This window comes from Caretta caretta, chromosome 3 (genome assembly GCF_965140235.1).
Source record: "Caretta caretta isolate rCarCar2 chromosome 3, rCarCar1.hap1, whole genome shotgun sequence".
Taxonomy (NCBI): Eukaryota; Metazoa; Chordata; order Testudines; family Cheloniidae; genus Caretta; species Caretta caretta.
Window position 1 is genome coordinate 276851 of NC_134208.1, and position 24964 is coordinate 301814.

Sequence of the window (24964 nt, forward strand, 5' to 3'; positions counted from 1 at the left end):
GTGTTGGTAGGGAGGTCTCTGTGGATTAGTATGTTGTTCAGAGGTATGTTGGAAATATTCCTTGAGTCGGAGACTTCGAAAATAGGATTCTAGGTCACCACAGAACTGTATCATGTTCGTGGGGGTGGAGGGGCAGAAGGAGAGGCCCCGAAGTAGGACAGCTGCTTCTGCTGAGCTGAGAGTATAGTTGGATAGGTTAACAATATTGCTGGGTGGGTTGAGGGAACCATTGCTGTGGCCCCTTGTGGCATGTAGTAGTTTAGAAAGTTTAGTGTCCTTTTTCTTTTGTAGAGCAGCAAAGTGTGTGTTGTAAATGGCTTGTCTAGCTTTAGTAAAGTCCAACCATGAGGAAGTTTGTGTGGAAGGTTGGTTTTTTATGAGAGTATCCATTTTTGAGAGCTCATTCTTAATCTTTCCCTGTTTGCTGTAGAGGATGTTGATCAGGTGGTTCCGCAGTTTCTTTGAGAGCGTGTGGCACAAGCTGTCAGCATAGTCTGTGTGGTATGTAGATTGTAATGGATTTTTTACGTTCAGTCCTTTTGGTACGATGTCCATCTGTTTGCATTTGGAAAGGAAGATGATGTCTGTCTGTCTGTATCTGTACAAGTTTTTTCATGCAGTTGATAGATTTCCAGTCCATACGGCTAAATGCAGTGCCTTGCATAATGACAGGTTTCAGAGTAACAGCCATGTTAGTCTGTATTTGCAAAAAGAAAAGGAGTACTTCTGGCACCTTAGAGACTAACCAATTTATTTCAGCATAAGGTTTTGTGACCTAGAGCTCACTTCATCGGATGCATACTGTGGAAAAGCAGCATCCACTTGCCTCATAACCTCAGCCGTGCGGAACACAATGCTATCCACAGCCTCAGAAACAACTCTGACATCATAATCAAAAAGGCTGCCAAAGGAGGTGCTGTTGTCATCATGAATAGGTCGGAATATGAACAAAAGGCTGCTCGGCAGCTCTCCAACACCACTTTCTACAAGCCATTACCCTCTGATCCCACTGAGAGTTACCAAAAGAAACTACAGCATTTGCTCAAGAAACTCCCTGAAAAAGCACAAGATCAAATCCGCACAAACACACCCCTGGAACCCCTGGGATATTCTGTCTACTACCCAAGATCCATAAACCTGGAAATCCTGGACGCCCCATCATCTCAGGCATTGGCACCCTGACAGCAGGATCGTCTGGCTATGTAGACTCCCTCCTCAGGCCCTACGCTACCAACACTCCCAGCTACCTTCGAGACACCACTGACTTCCTGAGGAAACTACAATCCATTGGTGATCTTCCTGAAAACACCATCCTGGCCACTATGGATGTAGACGCCCTCTACACCAACATTCCACACAAAGATGGACTACAAGCCGTCAGGAACAGTATCCCCGATAATGTCACGGCTACCCTGGTGGCTGAACTTTGTGACTTTGTCCTTACCCATAACTATTTGACATTTGGGGACAATATATACCTTCAGATCAGCGGCACTGCTATGGGTACCCGCATGGCCCCACATTTTTATGGCGGACTTAGGGGACGAGAGCTGAGGAAGCGTTGTTCTAACACCACTACTCGTGCTATATTGATGACATCTTCATCATCTGGACCCATGGAAATTCCACCATGATTTCAACAATTTCCATCCCACCATCAACCTCAGCCTGGTCCAGTCCACACAAGAGATCCACTTCCTGGACACTACAGTGCTAATGAACGATGGTCACATAAACACCACCCTATATCGGAAACCTACTGACCGCTATTTCTACCTACATGCCTCCAGCTTTCACCCTGACCACACCACACGATCCATCGTCTACAGCCAAGCTCTGCGATACAATCGCAATTGCTCCAACCCCTCAGACAGAAACAAACACCTACAAGATCTCTATCAAGCGTTCTTACAACTACAGTACCCACCTGCGGAAGTGAAGAAACAGATTGATAGAGCCAGAAGAGTTCCCAGAAGTCACCTACTACAGGACAGGCCTAACAAAGAAAATAACAGAACGCCACTAGCAGTCACCTTCAGCCCCCAACTAAAACCCCTCCAACGCATTATTAAGGATCTACAACCTATCCTGAAGGATGATCCAACACTCTCACAAATCTTGGGAGACAGGCCAGTCCTTGCCTACAGACAGCCCCCCAACCTGAAGCAAATACTCACCAGCAACCACACACCACAACAAAAACACTAACCCAGGAACCTATCCTTGCAACAAAGCCCGTTGCCAACTGTGCCCACATATCTATTCAGGGGACACCATCATAGGGCCTAATCACATCAGCCACACTGTCAGAGGCTCGTTCACCTGTACGTCCACCAATCTGATATATGCCATCATGTGCCCGCAATGCCCCTCTGCCATGTATATTGGTCAAACTGAACAGTCTCTACGTAAAAGAATAAATGGACACAAATCAGATGTCAAGAATTATAACATTCATAAACCAGTCGGAGAACACTTCCATCTCTCTGGTCACTCAATTACAGACATGAAAGTTGCGATATTACAACAAAAAAACTTCAAATCCAGACTCCAACGAGAAACTGTTGAATTGGAATTCATTTGCAAATTGGATACAATTAACTTAGGCTTGAATAGAGACTGGGAGTGGCTAAGTCATTATGCAAGGTAACCTATTTCCCCTTGTTTTTTCCTACACCCCCCCCCTTCCTCAGACGTTCTTGTTAAACCCTGGATTTGTGCTGGAAGTGGCCCACCTTGATTATCATACACATTGTAAGGAGAGTGATCACTTTAGATAAGCTATTACCAGCGGGAGAGTGGGGTGTGGGAAGGTATTTTTTCATGCTTTGTGTGTATAAAAAGGTCTTCTATACTTTCCACAGTACGCATCCGATGAAGTGAGCTGTAGCTCACGAAAGCTTATGCTCGAATAAATTGGTTAGTCTCTAAGGTACCACAAGTACTCCTTTTCTTTTTGTGAATACAGACTAACACGGCTGTTACTGAAACCGGAAGTTTGAGAAGGGTTTATACTGAACTTACACAGCACCACTCCGGTTTGGCCCAGCCACTCCTCCATCATGATGGGGAGGCTGCCAGGTCAGATTTGAGCCTCTGCTCTTCCAAGGGGTTAGAGTAATCCAAAAGGAAAAGTGAAAATACCGCCCCGGTCCATGAGAGGGGCCATGTCCCCACAGCCTCATGCAGGGCAAAGACCAGTAGTCTTAGGAGGAAAGTCTGGGCTCCTTATCCCTTGTGTGTCCATACAAACCAAGTCTGAGTCCCAGAATGCTGGAAATAAAAGTAAGGAAAAACTGATCTCTCTGTTTCTTTAGTGGGCCCAGGATGCTCTCGAAGTTTCACCAGCAGATAGACCTTGTTTCCTGGGGCTGAGGAGTTCAGCGCTAGCTCTTTGCTCCTGAAAGCCACCCACAGGCTGTGCCTGAGCCAGTAGTCTCCCTTTTAAGGACCCACCGTTCTCCAGGACTGACAGGCCTAACAGGTGCAACAGGTTGGGATTGTTTGAACCCAGAGGAACTCTTTAACTCCTCCTCGAATGGGATGGGGCTGCCCCACCACAACCCTGTCTCTGCAATGGACCTTGCTGTGGTTTTTTTAGGGCTCTATCATCAACATGCCTTGGAGTATTATAATGTTCTGCATGTGTGGTTACCCTCAGAAATGGCAGAGGGCCCGGTGCAGCAGCCACTGCTCCAGCAGCATTTTCCACATGAAGCATGTTGCCCCCTGTGCTCCATATTCTGCACTGGCTTCCCTGTGAGCACAATTCAAGGTGTTGTGATTGGTGTTCAAAGCACTACGGGGTCTAGTCATAGAGGTGCCCCTTTCCCAATGACAGCTGGGACCATTGAGGTCAGCTGCAGTACTTTCCCCATCTGTGAGTGTGGAGGATGAGTCCTAGACTCTGGTAATTACCCTCACCCATTTCTCTGATAGAGCCCAGGTTTGTGGACCTTCAGGGCATGATGCAAACCCTATCAGTTCACTCGGGTTTAGTAGAATGGGCATCTCTATCAGCAGCTCATTGCTGGCTAGAGTCTCTTTATTTTGTCTGAGATTTGCACACTTGCCCAGAGGTGAGAATTTATTTCATTTACTGGAGTCTTAAACAAATCTATGTGCAGAGGGCTCTCTTCTCCCCATTCCTGTCATGTCTGGTCTTATAAAACTGTATATCCTTTCTTTGCTTTCTCCCTTCTAAGGAAGGATCATTCCAGAAGAAAAAGCATTTCTGTGCATGGGAACTGATTTCTCAACTGTCTTGCTGACAGCTGTTGCCCTTCTCTCATTTCAGGGCTGTGAGTCTGTATATGGCAGTGTCTCAGGACTCAAATCTCACCTTGGCACCTGCACCTTGGTTTGTACCATTTCTATACAATCTCTTTCATATGTGCACTCCCACAGGTATTGTTCCCCAGATACCTGCATATCCGAGTCATTGGCCTGCTGGATCCTTGTCTGTCAATGTTCTTTAGAATCATAGAATATCGGGGTTGGAAGGGACCTCAGGAGGTCATCTAGTCCAACCCTCTGCTCAAAGCAGGACCAATTCCCAACTAAATTATCCCAGCCAGGGCTTTGTCAAGCCTGACCTTAAAAACCTCTAAGGAACGAGACTCCACCACCTCCCTAGGTAACCCATTCCAGTGCTTCACCACCCTCCTAGTGAAAAAGTTTTTCCTAATATCCAACCTAAACCTCCCCCACTGCAACTTGAGACCATTACTCCTTGTTCTGTCATCTGCTACCACTGAGAACAGTCTAGATCCATCCTCTTTGGAACCCCCTTTCAGGTAGTTGAAAGCAGCTATCAAATCTCCCATCATTCTTCACTTCTGCAGACTAAACCCAGTTCCCTCAGCCTCTCCTCATAAGTCATGTGTTCCAGCCCCCTGATTAATTTTTGTTGCCCTCTGCTGGATGTTTTCCAATTTTTCCACATCCTTCTTGTAGTGTGGGGTCCAAAACTGGACACAGTACTCCAGATGAGGCCTCACCAATGTCGACTAGAGGGGAATGATCACGTCCCTCGATCTGCTGGCAATGCCCTGACATATACATCCCAAAATGCCATTAGCCTTCTTGGCAACAAGGGCACACTGTTGACTCATACCCAGCTTCTTGTCCACTGTAACCCCTAGGTCCTTAGCCCCTTAGGGTCCTTAATAGCCCCTTCTCCACAGTTTCTGACTGCCTCGCCACATCTTAATGGATCCGCATCACAGATGCGCTGTGAGGCAGTAAGACTGTGTGTCCCTTGCACCTGTACCTGAGTCACTGTCCTGCCTGCAATCCTATGGCTACAAGAACACCTTTACCAGGTACTCCCCCTGTGTGAGACCTGCAAGGCCTCCAGCAGTGATGGAGGTTACTTGAGGAGTAGCTGGAGCTGGTTCCACCCTCATTCTCTCAGGGCGCACTTGGGCATCAGTGTCTGTGCTGCTGTGGCTCGAGTGCTCGCCCTCTGGGATGAGTTAAGGGATTTTGTGCTCTGTCTCCTCACTGCTGGATCATGTCTGGCCATGCCTTGGGTGCAAGGTCTGGGCCTTTCAGCATCACTGGGCAGAGAGGAGGGTGGCATCTGGTGATGTGTTTTCTGTTTTGATGGCAGGGAGACTTTGTGGCTGGGAAATACAAGTGTCTCCTGTGTGAGAAAGAATTCATATCCGAGAGCGGGGTCAAGTATCACATCAACTCTGTGCATGCTGAGGTGAGAAGAGCCGCGGTGCCCTGTCCCCTTCAAAGGGATGGGGGGAAAGTGCCATGTCCTAGCCCTTGTCCCATGCTGCTGCCACTCTTTTTTCATTTTGCCAGCACCTTCCATATCCTGCAGTATTAGCCAACCGATTGCAGAATCCAGTGTGCCCCCAGAGAGCAGGATAAAATCTGCCCAGCAACTGGTAAAAATAACACTGTGCTGGCCAGTCTCATTCTCGGATCCCATTTCTCTGCTAATCCCTACCCTGTGGGTGGTTCCAGCAGTGGAATAGGACAGGCACTCCCATTATATCTCCTCCCCCCAGTACTAACCCTCTGCTTCTGAACCCTCCAGGACTGGTTTGATGTGAATACCACTAACAAAAAAAGCTTTGAGAAGCTGATGAAAATCCGCCAAAGAGAAGATGAGCAGAGGAAGCAGCGAAAGAAGCGTACTGCAGCCCGGAGCAGGAAGAAGAGGTCTGGGACTGTGTCTGCCAAGAAGTTCCTTGGTGCAGGGGCCGAGAAAAGCAGAAGAAGAAGTAAGAGGGGGCGTTCCCAGCTGGTGGACAGTGAGAGCAGGAGCAGCGAGGAGGAGGAGGAGCCCCAAGCTGCACAGAGAGCAGAAACTCCAAAGAACATCCGCAAACGGGGCAGGAAATAGATCATTGGAGGCAGAGGAACTAGGCAGTTCTAGGAAGCCAGGAGCCCAGGTCATGGCACAGCAGTCACTCCCTCCCGTGGACAGTGGCACTAGCCGTGTATCCAGTGTAGTTTGTGCCCTAGTTACAGGCTGAGTTCAGGTTATGTTAGTTGCTTATTTAGTGATTTTAAATATTTTAGTCTCCATTACAGCTCTCTGTTTTTGTTGTCCTCCTCTTAGGGATCCTCAGCTTTGGTGAGGGCAGGTTTCCTTGATGGAAGGATGTGTCCTTTTATGGGATCTCTAGGACTGGGTGTGCAGGTCTCAGTTGGGGGAGAGATTTTCTTTGGGGTAGTGTATGCAGATCCTGGGCAGTTTCTGGGTTGGGGCACAGATGCTCCGGCTTGATCACCTGCAGCCCAGTGCTATCTCAGGTGCTTAAAGGGCCCACCTCTGAGACTCAGACACTTGAGTGCTGTCTCCCTTTTAGGTTATTGCCATAAAGCACCATCCTTTACTACACTAATCTGCAAACTCGACACTGCCCAGCAGTTTAGGAACCCAGGCCTGCCTGATGAGGTAGGACATCATCCTGTCAAAAGCAGGAGTGTTTGCAGTGGGCTAATGTACCCTTCAGCACCTGCCTCCTTTAAGGCTGTGCACTGACTGGTCCCTAAAAGTGGGGAGGGAGCTCTTCCTCCAGTCTGTGGCTAGAGACCAACTGTCTGTACCCTTGCCTTCCAGAGGCATGTGGCAGCAAACTTGTCTGCCAGCACAGTGCAGTCTGGGTATGTGTAAGATCCGTGCAGATGGCTTGTGCTGTGTTATCGGTTCACAGTTCATAACAGCCACCCCCCACCTGCTGGACAGAGCTCATACACAGTAGCAAAGCACTGCGTATTGCTGCCATGGGGTGGCCTTGCCCTAGTTTGGTGTCCTTCTTCTCTCTCAAGCCATAGTAGGCGCTGCTTCTCCTTGTAAGTGAGCTCTGCAGATGCCCTTTCTCCTGAGCTAGCTGTGGCCTGCTCCTGCCACCTTTACCAGGACAAGCCTTATGTAATGGGCCTTCCTGTGTATTGGTGTCAGGGCTGGAGGGAGGGGGTCCTGTTTACCTGTTGAATTAAGTTTTAATTTAGCGCATGGCGAGTGTTTTGCCATGTTCCACTTGTACAGCAGAGCCAGTTGAGACCCGTAAATGCGTAACATCTCTGGAAGGCATAGGCACCCCCATTCTCTGCTGGGCAGAGAGGGGGCCTGCAGGATTTGTGATGTCAGACCACATTCCCTGACAGGAAAAACTGCAGGATTTGATGTCTCTTTACCCTCTCCTCTCTTGTCCTACTACAGTTCCCTGCCTCAGCTGGCTCTTTAGTTTGATACATAAGGATTCGGTTAGCAGGATCCGGCACTCAACAGTACCCTTTGTGTCTCGCTGCAGTGAAAGCTTCCACCTCAGCCAAAGTTGCTGGTGCTGAAATTCACAGAGGACTCCCTGAGGTGCACAGGGCACAGACAGGTTTATTTGTGTTTGTTTCTAGCAGTAATGTTCGTTCACCCGTATAATCAAATTGCTTTTGTGGCTGGGGGTGGGACCCAAGCTCTCTCCGGCCATGGCCATTTTACAGAAGCTATACCCTAATGTGCGTAGAGTGAAGCAAATTACCCCCACCTCTTGCCTCGTGCAAACTAACACCCATGGCGATTGTTGGACTCTGCATGCAATGCTCCATTCTGATCTAGGTGCAGCAGCTGCATTTCATGCTGGAACCTGCAGTTGTCATGGATTGCAGTGCTGTATTAAAGAGGCAGGTTTCTGGGCTCTTCTATAGAGGCTGTGAAATGTGTGGTCAGAGCAGCAGGATCAGAACAAAATGAAATAAAATGTCACCAGTGCAAGAATGTGATTTCTTGTTTCTTTGGTGTATAATGTCTTTAGAATCTTCCCCATTTTAGCAGTATGGGGCAGAAGAGTGCAGAACTACCTGCTCGTTGCAATACAACGTATGCCCTTAAGCACTGAGGCAAAGGGCACTCACTTTCAGTTTTCCAACCACTTCTCTATCCAGCACTCCAACCCTCCTCACAGCCTGTTGCATTAATGTAGATGAAATATGTGGGCAGAAAGAGTCAAAGGCATATATTAGGAACAAAAAGAATTCTAACAGTGCTGTTGGTCCATTACTAGATGGAAATGGTAAAATTGTCAATAATCAGAAAAGGCAGAAGTGCTCAATAAATATGTCTGCTGGGGGCGGGGAGAGGATGTAGTCATGTCATATATGATCAAAAAGAAAAGGAGTACTTGTGGCACCTTAGAGACTAACCAATTTATTTGAGCATGAGCTTTTGTGAGCTACAGCTCACTTCATCATGAGCTGTAGCTCACGAAAGCTTATGCTCAAATAAATTGGTTAGTCTCTAAGGTGCCACAAGTACTCCTTTTCTTTTTGCGAATACAGACTAACACGGCTGTTACTCTGAAACATACCATATGATAACACTCTTGCCACTTCACTAGTAGCTCTGGAGGATGTTAAAAAGCAGCTATTAAAGTTAGACATTTTTATATCAGCAGGTCCATATAACTTTAATCCAGTTTTAAAGAGTTTTAAAAAAGCTGGCTGAGGCGCTCACTGAACCATTAATGTTGATTTTCAGTAAATCTTGGAAGACTGGGGAAGTTTTAGAAGACAGCTAGTATTGGGTCAACAATTAAAAAGGGTAAATGGAATGACCTGGGTAATTATAGGCCAGTCATTCTGATTTTGATACCAGGCAAGATAATGGAGTAGCTGATACAGAGCTCAATAAAGAATCAAAAGGATGGTAATATGATTAATATCAATCAACATGGGTTTATGGAAAATAGGTCCTGTCAAACCTACTTGATATATTTTTTTTTAATAAGATTACAAGTTTGGTTGATAAAGGTAATAGTGTTGATGTATTAGACTTCTGTAAGGCATTTGACTTGGTACTGCACAACATTTTAATGAAAAAACCAGAACAATATAAACTTAACCGAGCACACATTAAATGGATTAAAAGCTGGCTAACTGGTAAGTCTCAAAATGTAATTGTAAATGGGGAATCATCATTGAGCAGATGTTTTTCTGTTGGTATCCTGCAGGGATTGGGTCTTGGCCCTGCACTAGTTAACATTTTTGTCAATTACCTGGAAGAAAACATACAGTCATCACCAAGAAGGTTTGCAGATCTCACAAATATTGGGAGAGAGGTAAATACTGACGAGGACAGGTCACTGATACAGAGTGATCAGGATGGCCTGGTAAGCTGGGCGCAAACAAACAATATGTGTTTTAATATCTTTAATATGTAAATGTATGCATCTAGGAACAAAAAATGTAAGCCATGGAGGACTCTATCCTGGGAAGCAGTGACTCTGGAAAAAAATAATTGCGGATCCTGGTGTATAATCAGGTGAAAATGAGGACCCCAGTGTGGCGCTGTGGTCAAAAGGTCTAATGCAATCTTTTGATGTATAAACAGGAGTCTTGACAGGTTTCAGAGTAGCAGCTGTGTTAGTCTGTATCTGCAAAAAGAAAAGGAGTACTTGTGGCACCTTAGAAACTAACAAATTTATTTGAGCATAAGCTTTCGTGAGCTACAGCTCACTTCATTGTATGCATTCAGTGGAAAATACAGCGGGGAGATTTATGTACACAGAGAACATGAAACAATGGGTGTTACCTACACACTGTAAGGAGAGTGATCAGGTAAGGTGAGCTATTATCAGCAGGAGAGCGGGGGGGGGGGGGGGGGGGAACCTTTTGTAGTGATAATCAAGGTGGACCATTTCCAGCAGTTGACAAGAACGCCGGGGGAGGAAGGGGGGAATAAACATGGGGAAATAGTTTTACTTTGTGTAATGACCCATCCACTCCCAGTTTTTATTCAAGCCTAAGTTAATTGTATTCAGTTTGCAAATTAATTCCAATTCAGCAGTCTCTCGTTGGAGTTTGTTTTTGAAGTTTTTTTGTTGAAGAATTGCCACTTTTAGGTCTGTAATTGAGTGACCAAAGAGATGGAAGTGTTCTCCGACTGGTTTTTGAATGTTATAATTCTTGACGTTTGATTTGTGTCCATTTATTCTTTTACGTAGAGACTGTCCAGTTTGACCAATGTACATGGCAGAGGGGCATTGCTGCCACATGATGGCATATATCACATTGGTAGATGTGCAGGTGAACGAGCCTCTGATGGTGTGGCTGATGTGATTAGGCCCTATGATGGTGTCCCCTGAATAGATCTGTGGACACAGTTGGCAACGGGCTTTGTTGCAAGGATAGGTTCCTGGGTTAGTGGTTCTGTTGTGTGGTGTGTGGTTGCTGGTGAGTATTTGCTTCAGGTTGGGGGGCTGTCTGTAAGCAAGGACTGGCCTGTCTCCCAAGATCTGAGAGAGTGATGGGTCACCCTTCAGGATAGGTTGTAGATCCTTGATGATGCGTTGGAGAGGTTTTAGTTGGGGGCTGAAGGTGATGGCTAGTGGTGTTCTGTTATTTCCTTGTTGGGCCTGTCCTGTAGTAGGTGACTTCTGGGTACTCTTCTGGCTCTGTCAGTCAGTTTCTTCACTTCAGCAGGTGGGTATTGTAGCTGTAAGAATGCTTGATAGAGATCTTGTAGGTGTTTGTCTCTGTCTGAGGGGTTGGAGCAAATGCGGCTGTATCGTAGAGCTTGGCTGTAGACAATGGATCATGTGATGTGGTCTGGGTGAAAGCTGGAGTCATGTAGGTAGGAATAGCGGTCAGTAGGTTTCCGGTATAGGGTGGTGTTTATGTGAGCATTGCTTATTAGCACCGTAGTGTCCAGGAAGTGGATCTCTTGTGTGGACTGGTCCAGGCTGAGGTTGATGGTGGGATGGAAATTGTTGAAATCGTGGTGGAATTCCTCTAGGGCTTCTTGAGTAGGAGAAGAGAGATTTTACCTCTGTAGGTGGCACTGTTAAATTGGAGAGGGGCCAGAGAAGACCCATGATAATGGTTAGAGGATTAGAAACCATGTCTTAGAGATTTGAGCTCCTTGAGTCTATGTATTTAGCTTAACAAAGAAGATGGTTAAGAGAGAACTTGATTACCATCTATAAGTACCAACGGGGGGATAAATGTTTAATAATGAGCACTTCACTCTAGCAGAGAAAGGTATAACACAATCTATAGACTAGATGTTGATACTAGGCAAGGGGTTCCCAAACTTGGTTTGCAGCTTGTTCAGGGTAAGCCCCTGGCGGGCCGCAAGACACTTTGTTTACATAAGCGTCCGCAGGTATGGCCGCTCACAGCTCCCAGTGGCCGCGGTTCACTGTAGCTTTTGATCTCTGATTCAATAGCTATAGTGACAGACAGGAACCATCTGTTTACATGGCTAACATTTATGAGTACAGTCATACACTTCGTATCACTTCTAACAATATAGGTTTGCATTGCAAAGTTCTAGCCTACCTACCATGGAATGGCCCTAATTACCATTTACATACCTTTCTAACATGTCTCTAATGTTGAATCTGGATCATTTGTCCTGCAGCATGCTTAACACTTTCCGGCCATGCATCACGTTTTGTATAAGATTTGTTGCAATTATATAACAGTGGTAGCAACAATGGTTTGCATAGTTGATATTTTAATCAGATAACGTCACCCCAACGCGAGATTGGTGTGGAAGGGAGCAATTAGAGCTCCTGAATACACCTTAAGGATCTTCCAATATTGATAGGAGCTGTGTTTATATTGAATTCTTTGTAAGGCCAAATCACTGATGCATGCCTTGGCCCAAGTTGACAACTTAGTCCATGCTTTGTGAAACACTTTAGTGATTTCAGGGTTCGGTCTATGTGTTAACATAGACATCAGTGTTCTTCAGAGAGCACTTTGACATTCAGCCATGAAGGCTGTGAGATGTTGTATCTCAGTTTCCCTTCTTGCACAGCAGTCCAAGCTTGTAATGGTTTTTCTGCTGTGGAAAGTTTTAGGATTGTGCATGGGCATTAGGTGTGAAACCTCAACATTATTAGGCTTTCTAATGCAAAGTGTGTTCTTACTGAACCAAACAGCATCATTATAAGGGTTTCTATTATATAGTGTGTTTTTATGTAGCACTTCCAGCATGTTTGAGGATTTTTCCCATAAGTTATGCACATTATATATTTTTACGGTTTTTGGCATCAGCAAAATTATATTAACAGCAAATTTAACACAAGTGTACAATAATTTTTAAGCCATGCCTTTTGTTTAGATGGACCATTTTTTAGGTTAGCTTGTTCAATATTCCTTTTGAACCTTTGTAGTTTTTCCTTTACCTCAGGGTTTTCCTTAACATAGGCTTTTAGTTTAAACCACATCCTTGGGGTTTTGGTATTTTAGAGCTGTGAGGCAAGTCTGCAAGGGCACCTTGCCTTTCAAGGGTTAACTTGCCTTCCTCCTTTCCCCTTTTCAGAGAGTTGAAATCTGAGATTTCTGGTATACACTAATCTGGCCTTCAGTGTAGAACTGCCAAGCTCCCAGGGACACTTGGTAATCCTGTTGTCGCTGACTTCCTACCAAAGATGGTGCACTTCATCCCACATTCTGCTGTTCCTCTTGCATGGGAGATGGCTTAGCACTTCCTGGAAAATGCCTTCTGCAACCATGGCTTAGCCATGAGCATTATATTGTACCAGGGTCCCCAGTTCATTTCCCAGTTCTGACAGGAATTTGAGACTTCTTGGCATCGAGTCCCTCGCCTGATCTGCCGATCACCCACAGGCTATAGGGCAAACAGAGAGGTTCAATAAAATCTTGGAGCAGTATCGCTTCTGTTTTTTTGAGCTATAAATCCAGGATGACTGGCTTCCCTTGCTCTGCTACCCTGAATTTGCATATAACAATGCAGTCCACACATTGACTCCGCAGCCCATTCTTTGCAATCTGTAACTTCACCCCTGCTTCCACCCAGATTTGCCCCTGACTTCTCCAGTACCAGCTGCCACAGATTTAGCACACATCTATTCTTAGTGAATCGGGAATGCAATGAATACTTGCAATCCACAAAAGAAACCTATAAGCACCATGAACACCAAGACCTTTAGGCTGCCCCCAATCTGGCTGTAGTGGACAAGGTGTGGCTCTCTGCCCAGAACTCAGATCAAGCTGCCTGTCCACCAGACTAGACTGCCTGTACCTGGGCCCCTTCAAGGTTATAGAGTGAATGAACTGGTGGCTTTCAGGTTACAGCTCTCCAAGTCCTTAAAGATCCACTCCCTCTTTTATATCTCACTTTTAAAGCCCTATGCCAAGAACCCATACCCAGACAACAACCAATAGCAGTCTGTGGACAAGAGGAGTACTTGGTCCACCCAATCCTTGACTCTCAGCAAGTTAAGAGAAGGTTCCAGTACCTGGTTGACTGGAAAGGCTACAATTTGGATGAACAGTCTTGGGAACCAGTAGAAACATCCATGTTCAGGACCTATTGTGAGAGTACCATCAGAAGTACCCCAAGAAACTGGGTCCTAGACCTAGGAGGTGCCCTTGGGTTGGGGGGCAGTACTGCTTGTCAGGAATCAGGGACTGCATCTAAGCCAGTCTCCAGGCAACCTAATGAGCACAGCTGGCCTAATTGGTTACACTACCCAATTGGTTAGAAGGGTCAGCAGACCAGCTCTTAAGCTAAGCAGCAGCAGTTCAAACCATTTGCCCAAAACATAATCCCAACTATACATATGACACAATGGGGTCTAAATTAGCTGTTCCCACTCAAGCAAGAGACCTTGGAGTCATTATGGCTAGCTGTCTGAAAACATCTGCTCAATGTGCAAAAAAGCAAACAGGCTGTTAAGTGCTGAGGAATGTTGCTGTGGCAATGTTGTCAAGGCTGCTAAGCTGTTACAGCCGCTCTGTGCGTCTGTTCATGGAGCTCTGGTGTTAGCTTCACAAGGAGAGAGTGCAGCCCAAAGGGTTTCTCATAAAGAGAGACCACAGGCTCAGCTTGGTGGCAGAGGCACTCAGCCAGGTTTATTGTGAACAAAGCCTGGTACTAGCACCCTGGCTCCATGGTTTCAGATACACTAACACATCTATGCCCGTGACAATGGTACCAGCTCAGTCAGTGCAACAGGATGCTTGCCCCCTAGGCTGGACAAAGGTGCCCCTCCTATGACTTCTTGTGTACGTTGATACGTATTACACTCCAGACATTGCTAGGTGTAGTTACCAACCCTACACCTTGTACCTGCTAGTTTGAACAAAACATCCATAGCCATTATTTTGTCAGCCCATCCTTATCTTATGAGGGGCTTGGTGTGTTGCTGTACCATCTTTTAAGAATGCATTTATGTAGTTACTTAAGAACTTTAGGTGGTTTTTGTACCATGCTCTCCGGTCAGGAATGTGCTAACTTAGTTGGCCAATATCTAGTGTGTGGTTATTTTGCCAAGGCCAGGACTGCTCTGGTTCACACCCTTTGGTTCACACTGTTAGTTTATATGTGGACTCCAGCAAGGCCACATTTAGTAACCATTAAGAAAGGGATAACTAATAGGACGGACAATAGCATAATGCTACTATATAAAACCATGGTACACCCACATCTTGAGTACTGCATGCAGTTCTAGACACCCGCACCTCAAAAACGATATATTAGACTTGGAAAAAGTACAGAGAAGGGCAACAAACATAAGTAGGGGTTTGGAGCAGCTTCCATAAACGGAGAGATTAAAAAGACTGGGACTGGTCACTTTAGAAAAGAGATGACTAATGGGAGATGTGATAGAAGTCTGTAAAATTATGAATGGTTTGGAGAAAGAGATAAGAAAATGTTATTTACTCCTTCACATAACAAAAGAACCAGGGCTCACCCAATGAAATTAATAGGGAGCAGGTTTAAAACAAGAAGGAAGTACGTCTTCACACAACTTTTGGAACTCATTGACGGGATGCTGTGAAGGCCTAAAGTATAACTGGGTTCAAAAAATAATTAGATAAGTTTATGGAGGATAGGTGCATCAGTGGCTTTTTTCAAGATGGTCAGGGACGGAACCCTTATGCTCAGGGTATCCCTAATTTCTGACAGCCAACAGCTGGGACTGGTGAGAGGGCATGGCTCACTCGATAATTGCCCTGTTCTGTTCATTTCCTCTGACACCACCAACTGCTGTAAGACAGGATGCTGGGCTAGACAGACCATTGGTCTGACCCAGTGTGGCCGTTCTTATGTTCTTACCACCAATCAGAGCCCTTCTGTGTGGGACAAGCTAATCTCCGGTAAGCTTATTAACGTGTGTAAGGGCTTTTCTTGTTTTTAATATATTTCCTCTGTAATGCTTTTACCTTTAGAATAAATGTGCTTGCTTAGAAAGAGCTGTGTGGTTGCTTAACTGTAGCAATTGCACTGTTTACCATCCCTGAGGAGAAAAGTAAAACAAGCCTGCTTAGGCATCGTGACTTTGCTAGGGAGCGAGTTCACAGGCTAGGCAGGAAGTTCTGCAGTGTGACAATACTGCTGTCAGGAGACACGTGTCTCCATCTGAGAGGTGACAGCTGAAGAGCCTGGAGTATAGCATGGGTGCGCTTGCTGGATTACAGAGAGGAAAAACAGGTGTAGGTGTCCTGAACTGTGACGCAAAATATTAACCGTCTTCCAGTCTTCTGGAATTTCCCCAGTATCTAAGATTTATTAAAAATCAACATCAGTGGGGCCAGAGATCTTTCAGCAAACTCTTTTATGACTCTTGGGCACAAGTTATCTGGACCAGTTGATTTAAAAATGTTTATCCCTACTAGATGATATTTAACATCCTCCTTAGTTACTAAAGGACTGGAAAGTACTTCATTATTCACATGTGATACAAATAGATCATAATGCGTCTTTTTCAGATAAAGAACAGACATTCATTGAACACTTCTGCCTTTTCTGCATCATTATTAACCATGTTATCATCTCCATCTAGTAATGGGCCTGTATCATTGCTAGGATTTCTTTTGTTCCTAATATACTTTTTAAAAAATCCTTCATATTGACTCTAGTATTTCCCACCAGGAATTTTTCCCTGATGTCTTTCGTTCCCTTTTCAATTTTCCATACTTCATAGCTTCTAATGTAGATTGATTTGCTATCTATTTGCCTTATTAATAGAATTTAGTTATTGTCACAGAGCAACAGGATCTGTGCTATGCCCCAGCTTTTAATCAGTCTCTTGGAGGAACCCCTTCAATGTGGCAGACCCCCAAGAGAGACCACTCCTTAAGCTGGGGGTAAACCATAGCACCTCATGGCCTCCTAGACTGAGCATCTGGGTTCTAGCACTCCTGCATCACACCATGAGCTCTTCTCAGCAAGTCCAACTGGGCTTGACTCCTGGTAATGGCTTGTACAGTCCAGGGATTAATGCACCTCAAGAGGTATTTGGAGTGACACCCAAACAGGATTTGCAAAACAGAGCAAGATTTATTAGTCAACTGGAACACAGCACTGGAAGTCCTTAGCTTACCATAGAGACATAGAATCATAGGGTTAGACGGGACTGCAAGGATCATCTAGCCTAACCCCCTGCCAAGATGCAGGATTTGTTGAGTCTATACCATCCAAGACAGAAGTCTTTTTGAAAACCTCCAGTGTAGGAGCTTCCATGACCTCCCTAGGTGTCTGTTCCATTATCTTACTGTTCTTACCGTAAGAGAGGTTTTTCCTGAGGTTTAATCTAAATCTGTTATGCTGTAGTTTAAACCCACTGCCTCTTGTCCTGCCCTCTGTGGCAAGAACAATTTTTCTCCATCTTTTTCAAGTATTTTTGAAGTATTATCATGTCCGTACCTCCCCTCCCCCCCACCCCCCACACTACCTCTTTTCCAAACTAAACATACCCAGTTTCTTCAGCTGCTGCTCATATGGCTTGCATTCCATCCTGCTGCTGATCTTTGATGCTCACTTCTGGATCCTTTCTAGTTTCTCTACATCCTTTCTATACCTTGGTGACCAAAACTGGACACGGTACTCCAGCTGAGGCCTAACTAGCGCCAAGTGGTACTATCCCCTCCCGCGGCCTGCCTGTTATTCCTCTGTTAATATTAACTACAATTGCATTTGCTTTTTTTTGAAGCAGCGTTGCATGGTTGACTCACGTTGCGGTTGTGTTCTACCACAACTCACAAGTCTTTCTCAGCAGTGCTGCTGCCAAGCCCGTTGTCCCTCATTCTGTATTTGTGCATTTATTTTTTCTTCCTTAAGTGTAGCACCTTACATTTGTCTTGGTTGAATTTCATTTTATGGTGTCTAGCCCAGTTCTCTAATTTATCCAGATCCCTCTGAATTTTAGCTGTATTCTCCAAAGTATTGGCAACACCTCCCCTCCCCCCCGCCCCAGCTTTGTGTCATCTGCAAATTTGATCAGTATGCTCTCTATTCCTACATCCAGGTCTTTAATAAAAATGTTAAACAACACCAACACCCAGAACAGATCCCTGTGGAACCCAATTTGAGACTTCCCTCCAATCCGACATCATTCCATTAATCATTACTGTTTGCGGTTGTTTAACCAATTATGTATCCACTTAATGGTAGTTCTGATGAGCCAGCATTTCTCCAGCTTACTTATCAGAATATCATGAGGGACTGTGTTAAAAGTCTTTCTGAAGTCCAGTTGTATCATATCCACTGCATTCCCCCATCCACCAAACCAGTTACTCTGTCAAAGAAGGAAATCAAGCTGGCGTGGTATGATTTGTTCTTAGTAAATCCATGGGAGCTGTGGGGGCAGTGATTGCAGAGATGGGCAGCACACAGAACCACATGCCTCCCACACATACACTCCAGGAGCCGCAGGGGCGTGTTGGTCCCTGCCAGGAGCGGCAGGGAGCCTGCCTTAGTGGCAGCTATGCTGTACTGCCAACCGGGAGCTGCTGGAGGTAAGTGCTGCCCAGCAGGAGGCTGCACCAAGTCCCAGCCCTGAGCTCCCTCCTGCACCCAAACTCCCTCCCAGAACTTGCATCTCCTCACCCCCTCCTGCACCCAACCCCCCTGACCCAGGCTCAGCCCAGAGCCCCCTCCCACACTGCAAACCCCTCGGCCCCAGCCCAGAGCCCACACCCCCTACCGCACCCCAACCCCCTGCCCCAGCCTGGTGAAAGTGAGTGAGGGTGGGGGGAGCAAGCCCAGAGAGAGGCGGGGGGCTGGAATGGACAGGGCTTTGGGGATGAGGCAGGGCCTCGGGGAAGGGGCGGGGTAGATCCTGGGTTGCCCTTAAATTAAAAAAGTGATCTTGGGCGTAAAAAGGTTGGAGACCATTGTTTTAGAGCAACTCGCACATAGATTAAAAATAGCAATAACAAGAGCTTCTTGTCCCCTCTAACCTATAGAAACAATAGCTTGATTAGTTTACAGGGCTTTGTGGTTTGCATGTGTAAGAGTCATAATACACTGCTAAGGGGAGGGTTAATTCAGCTGTCTGAATTGTGCATTTAATGCTGGCCATCATGAGCCCCCCCAACCCCCCCAGGTCTTTTCTCTCTTGTGGGAGCAAGTCGAACAGTCTGTCTGGCTCCTGGAATAGCTCTAGCTTCCGGGCTCGTGAGTCTTATCATATTGCTTAGAGGATGACTGTTCCAGTGTAATGTACTGTCATGCTAGGGCCTAGTCACAGAGGGAGGGGTGCTCTCTGGTCCTTGTTGAGTCAGCAGTGTGCCCTTGTTGCCAAGAAGGCCAATGGCATTTTGGGATGTATAAGTAGGGGCATAGCCAGCAGATTGAGGGACGTGATTGTCCCCCTCTATTCGACATTGGTGAGGCCTCATCTGGAGTACTGTGTCCAGTTTTGGGCCCCACACTACAAGAAGGATGTGGATAAACTGGAGAGAGTCCAGCGAAGGGCAACAAAAATGATTAGGGGTCTGGAACACATGACTTATGAGGAGAGGCTGAGGGAACTGGGATTGTTTAGTCTGCGGAAGAGAAGAATGAGGGGGGATTTGATAGCTGCTTTCAACTACCTGAGAGGTGGTTCCAGAGAGGATGGTTCTAGACTATTCTCAGTGGTAGAAGAGGACAGGACAAGGAGTAATGGTCTCAAGTTGCAGTGGGGGAGGTTTAGGTTGGATATTAGGAAAAACTTTTTCACTAGGAGGGTGGTGAAACACTGGAATGTGTTGCCTAGGGAGGTGGTGGAATCTCCTTCCTTAGAACTTTTTAAGGTCAGGCTTGACAAAGCCCTGGCTGGGATGATTTAATTGGGGATGGGTCCTGCTTTTGAGCAGGGGGTTGGACTAGATGACCTCCTGAGGTCCCTTCCAACCCTGATATTCTATGATTCTATGGTCAGCATCTGCTCCAGTTTGGTTAGCATACAAGAAAATAGACTCAGGCTACCACCAGAGAAGTTCCAGCCCAGCACAGATGTGATGCATTGATGACCTCACAGAGGTGGTGATTAGCATCAGAGCACTCAGAACTTCTTGGGGGTAAAGCTCTCATAGTCTCAGACTGGAGGACAGTGCTGCTGGGCACTAGGGCACTCTGGGAAAGTGCCGGGTCCTAGCTGAGGAAGCGCATCCCGAGCTTCAGGGTAAGGGAGATATGAAATGCTGCAGTGCGGTGTTGGGTGGCAACAATCTAAGCACTGATGGGTGAAGACATCCTAAACCCACTGCTCCCTTTGCTTCCCTTCCCCTATGAAGTCTATTGAACCACAAGAGTCTCCTCTCTTTTGGTCTTCCCTCCTTCAACCCCCAGCCTCTGCAGAGCTTCGGGATGGGGAAGGTGTTTGTTCCCTGTTTACCAGCAGTCTGGATGAGGATTTATGAGTCTCCACTCTTCACATTCCATTTCAACAGAGAAATACAACAGCTTCCCTCTGTATTTGAAATAGCACTGTGATTGTTCTCAGGATCGCAGATCACCTCATTGCCCCTGCTTCTAGTGAGGGGGAGTTATAGAATCATAGAATATCAGGGTTGGAAGGGACCTCAGGAGTCCAACCCCCTGCTCAAAGCAGGACAATCCCCAGTTTTTGCCCCAGATCCCTAAATGGCCCCCTCAAGGATTGAACTCACAACCCTGGGTTTAGCAGGCCAATGCTCAAACCACTGAGCTATCCCTCCCCCCTGTGTCTGTGCAGGCCCTCTAGGCACCGGCTGGGGTGGTTTCTCTGCTGTCATGGGCAGCACCCACCACGTCACCTCCCAGGGACTGCAGCCAGCCCAGGAGGAGGCTGTTTGCACAGAGCAGTGCCAGCCACCTGCCCCCGCCCCCGGGAGAGGAACACGCTAGCCCCGGCCGGGAGTGGCATGGGCCGCTGCCAACCATAGGCTATGAATACCGGAGGGCGGGGCACCGCCGCTCCCCAAGCCCCAGCAGACGCGTGAGCAGACGCCCCGAGAGCGGTCCCAGGCCCGCGGAGATGTCATGCCCACTGACTGACCAGGAGAAGAGGGAGCAGATCAGCATCCTCAGCATCGTGGGGATGGAGAATGTGGCCAAGCTGAAGGGCTTCAACCGGCACCTGCACTTCACCTGGTCAAGGACCACAACGTGGCTACCCCCCACGACTACTACTTCGCCCTGGCGCACACCGTGTGCAACCACCTGGTGGGCAGGTGGATCCGCACCCAGCAGTATTACTACGAGAAGGGTCCCAAGAGAGTTTACTATCTCTCTAGAATTTTACATGGGCCGTACCTTACAGAACACCATGATAAACCTTGGATTGAAGAATGCTTGTGATGAGTCAATTTATCATCTCGGGCTGGATATAGAAGAGCTGGAGGACATTGAAGAGGACGCTGGCCTTGGCAACAGAAGTCTTGGAAGACTGGCTGCCTGCTTTCTTGATTCAATGGCAACACTTGGGCTTGCTGCATATGGGTATGGCATCAGATAGGAATATGGAATCTTCAACCAGAAGATCCGAGATGGATGGCAGGTGGAAAAAGCCAACAACTGGTTTAGATACGGCAACCCTTGGGAGAAAGCCCATCCCGAGTACATGCTGCCTGTCCACTTTTATGGAAGAGTGGAACACACCAAGAGTGGACAGAAGTGGGTCGATATGTAGGTGGTCCTCGCCTTGCCCTATGATACCCCTGTGCCTGGATACATGAATAACACCATCAACACCATGCGGCTGTGGTCTGCTCGGGCACCTAATGACTTCAACCTCTGAGACTTTAATGTTGGAGATTACGTTCAAGCCATCTTGGACAGAAATTTGGCTGAGAACATATCACGTGTCTTCTATCCAAACTATAACTTTTTCAAAGGCAAAGAGTTGCGACTGAAGTAGGAGTACTTCGTTGTGGCTGCCACCCTCCAGGATATCATCCGATGTTTTAAAGCATCCAAATTTGGAAGCACGGAAAACGTTTGAACTATATTTGATTCTTTTCCAGATCAGGTAGCAATTCAGCTGAATGACACTCATCCTACACTGGCCATTCCCGAATTGATGAGGGTTTTTGTGGACATTGAAAAACTGCCATGGACGAAGGCCTGGGATATCAGCAAGTGGACCTTTGCCTATACAAACCACACAGTGCTCCCTGAAGCTCTAGAGCGCTGGCCAGTCAATCTTGTGGAGTCTTCCCTGTGGAATCTGGATGTCAGCTCCCTGACACCCCCGCCCATGAGCCTCTAAAGCTCTCCTCTCTGGGCTATGCCAGCACTGCCTTCACCTTACAGGTTTACAAGAGGTGCACCCGAGTCCCCTTGAAGTATTCCTCTGTGATATCCAGGCTACTCTCAGAAACGCCAGAGCCTCTAATCCCAAAGCAGCAGTGTACCCCAATTTTACCTTAAAAACACCACTCCTGTAAACTGCCCCTGTAAGCACTTAAATAAATCGTCTTGTTTTATTGCAAGAAAGACTAGAGGTTCCACTAGAAACCAGAGAGAGAGATGGAAACAAACTACTAGAATACAAAAAAAAATCATAAAATAAACTAGGGCCTACGTTTATTAATAGTAACCTTTCCCCTCTAATCAAGTAAGTTTCCCCCTTCCCCACCAAAGTTCAGTCTGTTGCAGAGCTGGCTGGCTACCCAGGAACCAGAATCCAGTCTTTCATGAAACACTCCTGTTCACCAGATGTCTCCTCAGTGAGTGGATGCAATGTCTTTTTCTCCACTCTGTGATATATCTAATCAGTCTTCTGTCTTTATTCACACACAGGGCACTCGTCTGTCTGCTATAATGTTCCCTTTTACCTTCATGTGGTTTTGATTGCTAGCTGTTGTCTTTGATGGTTTTCCTTTGACTGTTCTGGGATGAGGCAAGGGTAGGGAATTGAACAATATATTACATAATCAACTAGCCATGGCGCAGTGACAACTCCCTCCCGCTTGAATGGGTCCTCACCAAGACGTATGATTCCCTGGTGACTACCTTTTACTCCAAGACCATAAGGACATGATTTTCAGTATAGTTACATTATTCCTTAAACATTACCCGTATACACATCTCACAACCATTAAGTATTGATAAGTTACAAGCTTTCAGCAGAGACCTCACCAACTGTCCTTCAAGGATAACTCCCATGAAAGCCATGTATAATGTGTAGTAAGTTTGTCAGGTCTGAGCCAGGAGTTGCTTGTAAAGAACAGTGAACGCTTTTGCCAGTTGGCATCAGTGGTGTCTGTGTCCCAATCATCTTTATAATTAACAGGCCAGGAATTGGAACCTGAGTCTTCAGCAGCTTTCATGCTGCAGCCTCAGAACCTTGGATCAAGAGAGAGAGAAACAAGACCTAAAGCTACCACCTCCCAAGACAAAGAATCACCAGCTGCAGGCTTGCACCAGGAGCAGTGGTGAGTCATGGAGTCCCCGTGTCCCTTTCCGCCTCCTCTGAGCAGAGGCAGTGGTGCTATTGTAGAGTCTCCTCTGCTTCATCCTTTGCTGCTCATCAAGGATGTGAGAGAGCAGCTAAACGCACACATCAGAAAAAAGAGACTCCAGCTCCTGTGGGGCTTGCCATATATAATCCTGAACTCCCTGGCAGCATCCATCCCATCCATCCCAGAGTTCCTGGAATGCACAGCGCTGCTGGAGTCTAAAGAGTACCAGCGGCCACTCTTCAAGGCAGAAAGGCGTAAGCACCTTGAGCAACACCTGAGAGAGAAAATAGTGCATCACAAATGGGGCCTTCCCAAGAGAATCCAGAAGTCTTTGAAATGGTTTATTCCTCCTGAGGCAGCCAAACAGGAGCCCATGCCTGATGAGAAGGTTCCTATATCTACCTTTACACATACAGGAGTATGTGAAGCTTCATGTGGGAGCTCAGAGGCCTGTACTAGCAGGATCTGTCTGACAGCACAGAGATCTGAAGGCAGTGGACAAACCACAGTGACACTAGACACTACATCTGAGACCACTATAGCTGGAAGCATGGGAAATCTTCAGAGACATCAGAACAGAACAGGTCCACAGAATAAAACAGGAGAGGAGTCTCTGCTGCTGGAATGGTCTATGCATTTCAACCCAGATGCAACTGAGCTGCCAGTGATTGGGGAGAAAAAGGAAAAGCACCTGGAGTTCCAGGGAGGGAAGGAGAACTGTGACCTTTCAGAAGACACTGAGGGCTCCTGGGAGACATTTTTGCTGGGTACATGTCCAAGTACACAACCGGCTCTCCTCAATGGGGCTCAGAGTGAAACTGGAACTAGCTTCATGGACACACAGTTCAGAAATAACAAAAGACAATATAACCAGGACCTGGAGCTCGGGACAAAGCTAGAGATGAAATGGGGTGTCTCCTACATGTTCCAGGAATCCTCTCCTGCCATGAGAACTCCCCCTGCCGAACTCACTTACTGGGAGAAAAAGCCCAGCTCAGGAGCAGAAAAAAGCCCTGTAAGCAGGATCAGTGGGTCTCAAAAATTACCCCATAGTTGCCAAAGGGGATTTTCCCAGGGACTCCTAAGGGCCATCAGTCCTCCAGAACAGTCACAATCACAGCTGCTTTCACATGCCAGTGGAGAGGAGGTTCCAAAATCTAACTTTGTCCGGGAAGGACAGAAATTTCTTGGAATGGCAGGCTCTTGTAGGTCAGTAACTATGCACAGAACTGATAGTGACACAGCTGAGACATCTAGGGCCCTGTTACTGGCAGGGCAGTTAGCCTCACTGGAGGGTGAGAATCAAGAGACTAGGCCAAAGATGACTCTTACACAGCTCCCTCTGGAATCCCAGTTGCAACCCAGCCCAGCTGGAGCTCCTCTTGCTGAGATTCCCTGGGCTCTCAATAGAGACATGCTGGGGAATAAAAATCTTCAGATTAAACTGGGTTTGCAGAGTCCCTCCCAAGTGCCCATGACCCCCAGCACTGACTCTGCAGCCTCCCTGCAAATTCCAGGAGCTGAGGGTGAAGAAAGTCTTGTTACAGAGGACACAAAAAAATACTTCGAATTCCACCTGAGAGAAAAATTGCTGCATCAGAAATGGGGACTCCCTAAGAGATTGCAAGAATCCATGACCCTGTTTCTACTGCTAGAAGCAACAATAAATTAATGCCTTTCTTCCCCAAGGAAGACTGGGATGTGCTGGTCTGGGTCTCCTTACTCTCCTTCAAGGACAGAATTCTACAGTAATTATCTCCTCTTCTAAATTTTTGTTATCATTAAATATAACTCTGGATATTCATCTATCTAA

General features: G+C 46.6%; 1 protein-coding gene and 1 pseudogene across 11 annotated transcripts in view; both read left to right on the forward strand.

Annotated features, from left to right (window-relative positions):
- The window catches only part of ZNF512 (zinc finger protein 512), a 79281-nt gene extending 72732 nt beyond the window's left edge, over nucleotides 1-6549 (forward strand). For all 11 annotated transcript variants that reach the window (XM_048846175.2, XM_075126237.1, XM_048846181.2 and 8 more), the window contains 3 exons: nucleotides 4298-4360; nucleotides 5615-5713; nucleotides 6056-6549. In XM_048846175.2, the coding sequence (XP_048702132.2) occupies nucleotides 4298-4360; nucleotides 5615-5713; nucleotides 6056-6364 (471 nt within the window). In that variant the 3' untranslated portion in view covers nucleotides 6365-6549. The remainder of the gene's footprint in view (nucleotides 1-4297; nucleotides 4361-5614; nucleotides 5714-6055) is intronic.
- Nucleotides 6550-19423: 12874 nt separating this feature from the next.
- On the forward strand, nucleotides 19424-24959 carry LOC142071486 (glycogen phosphorylase, liver form pseudogene; annotated as a pseudogene).
- The last annotated feature ends 5 nt before the right edge of the window (nucleotides 24960-24964 follow it).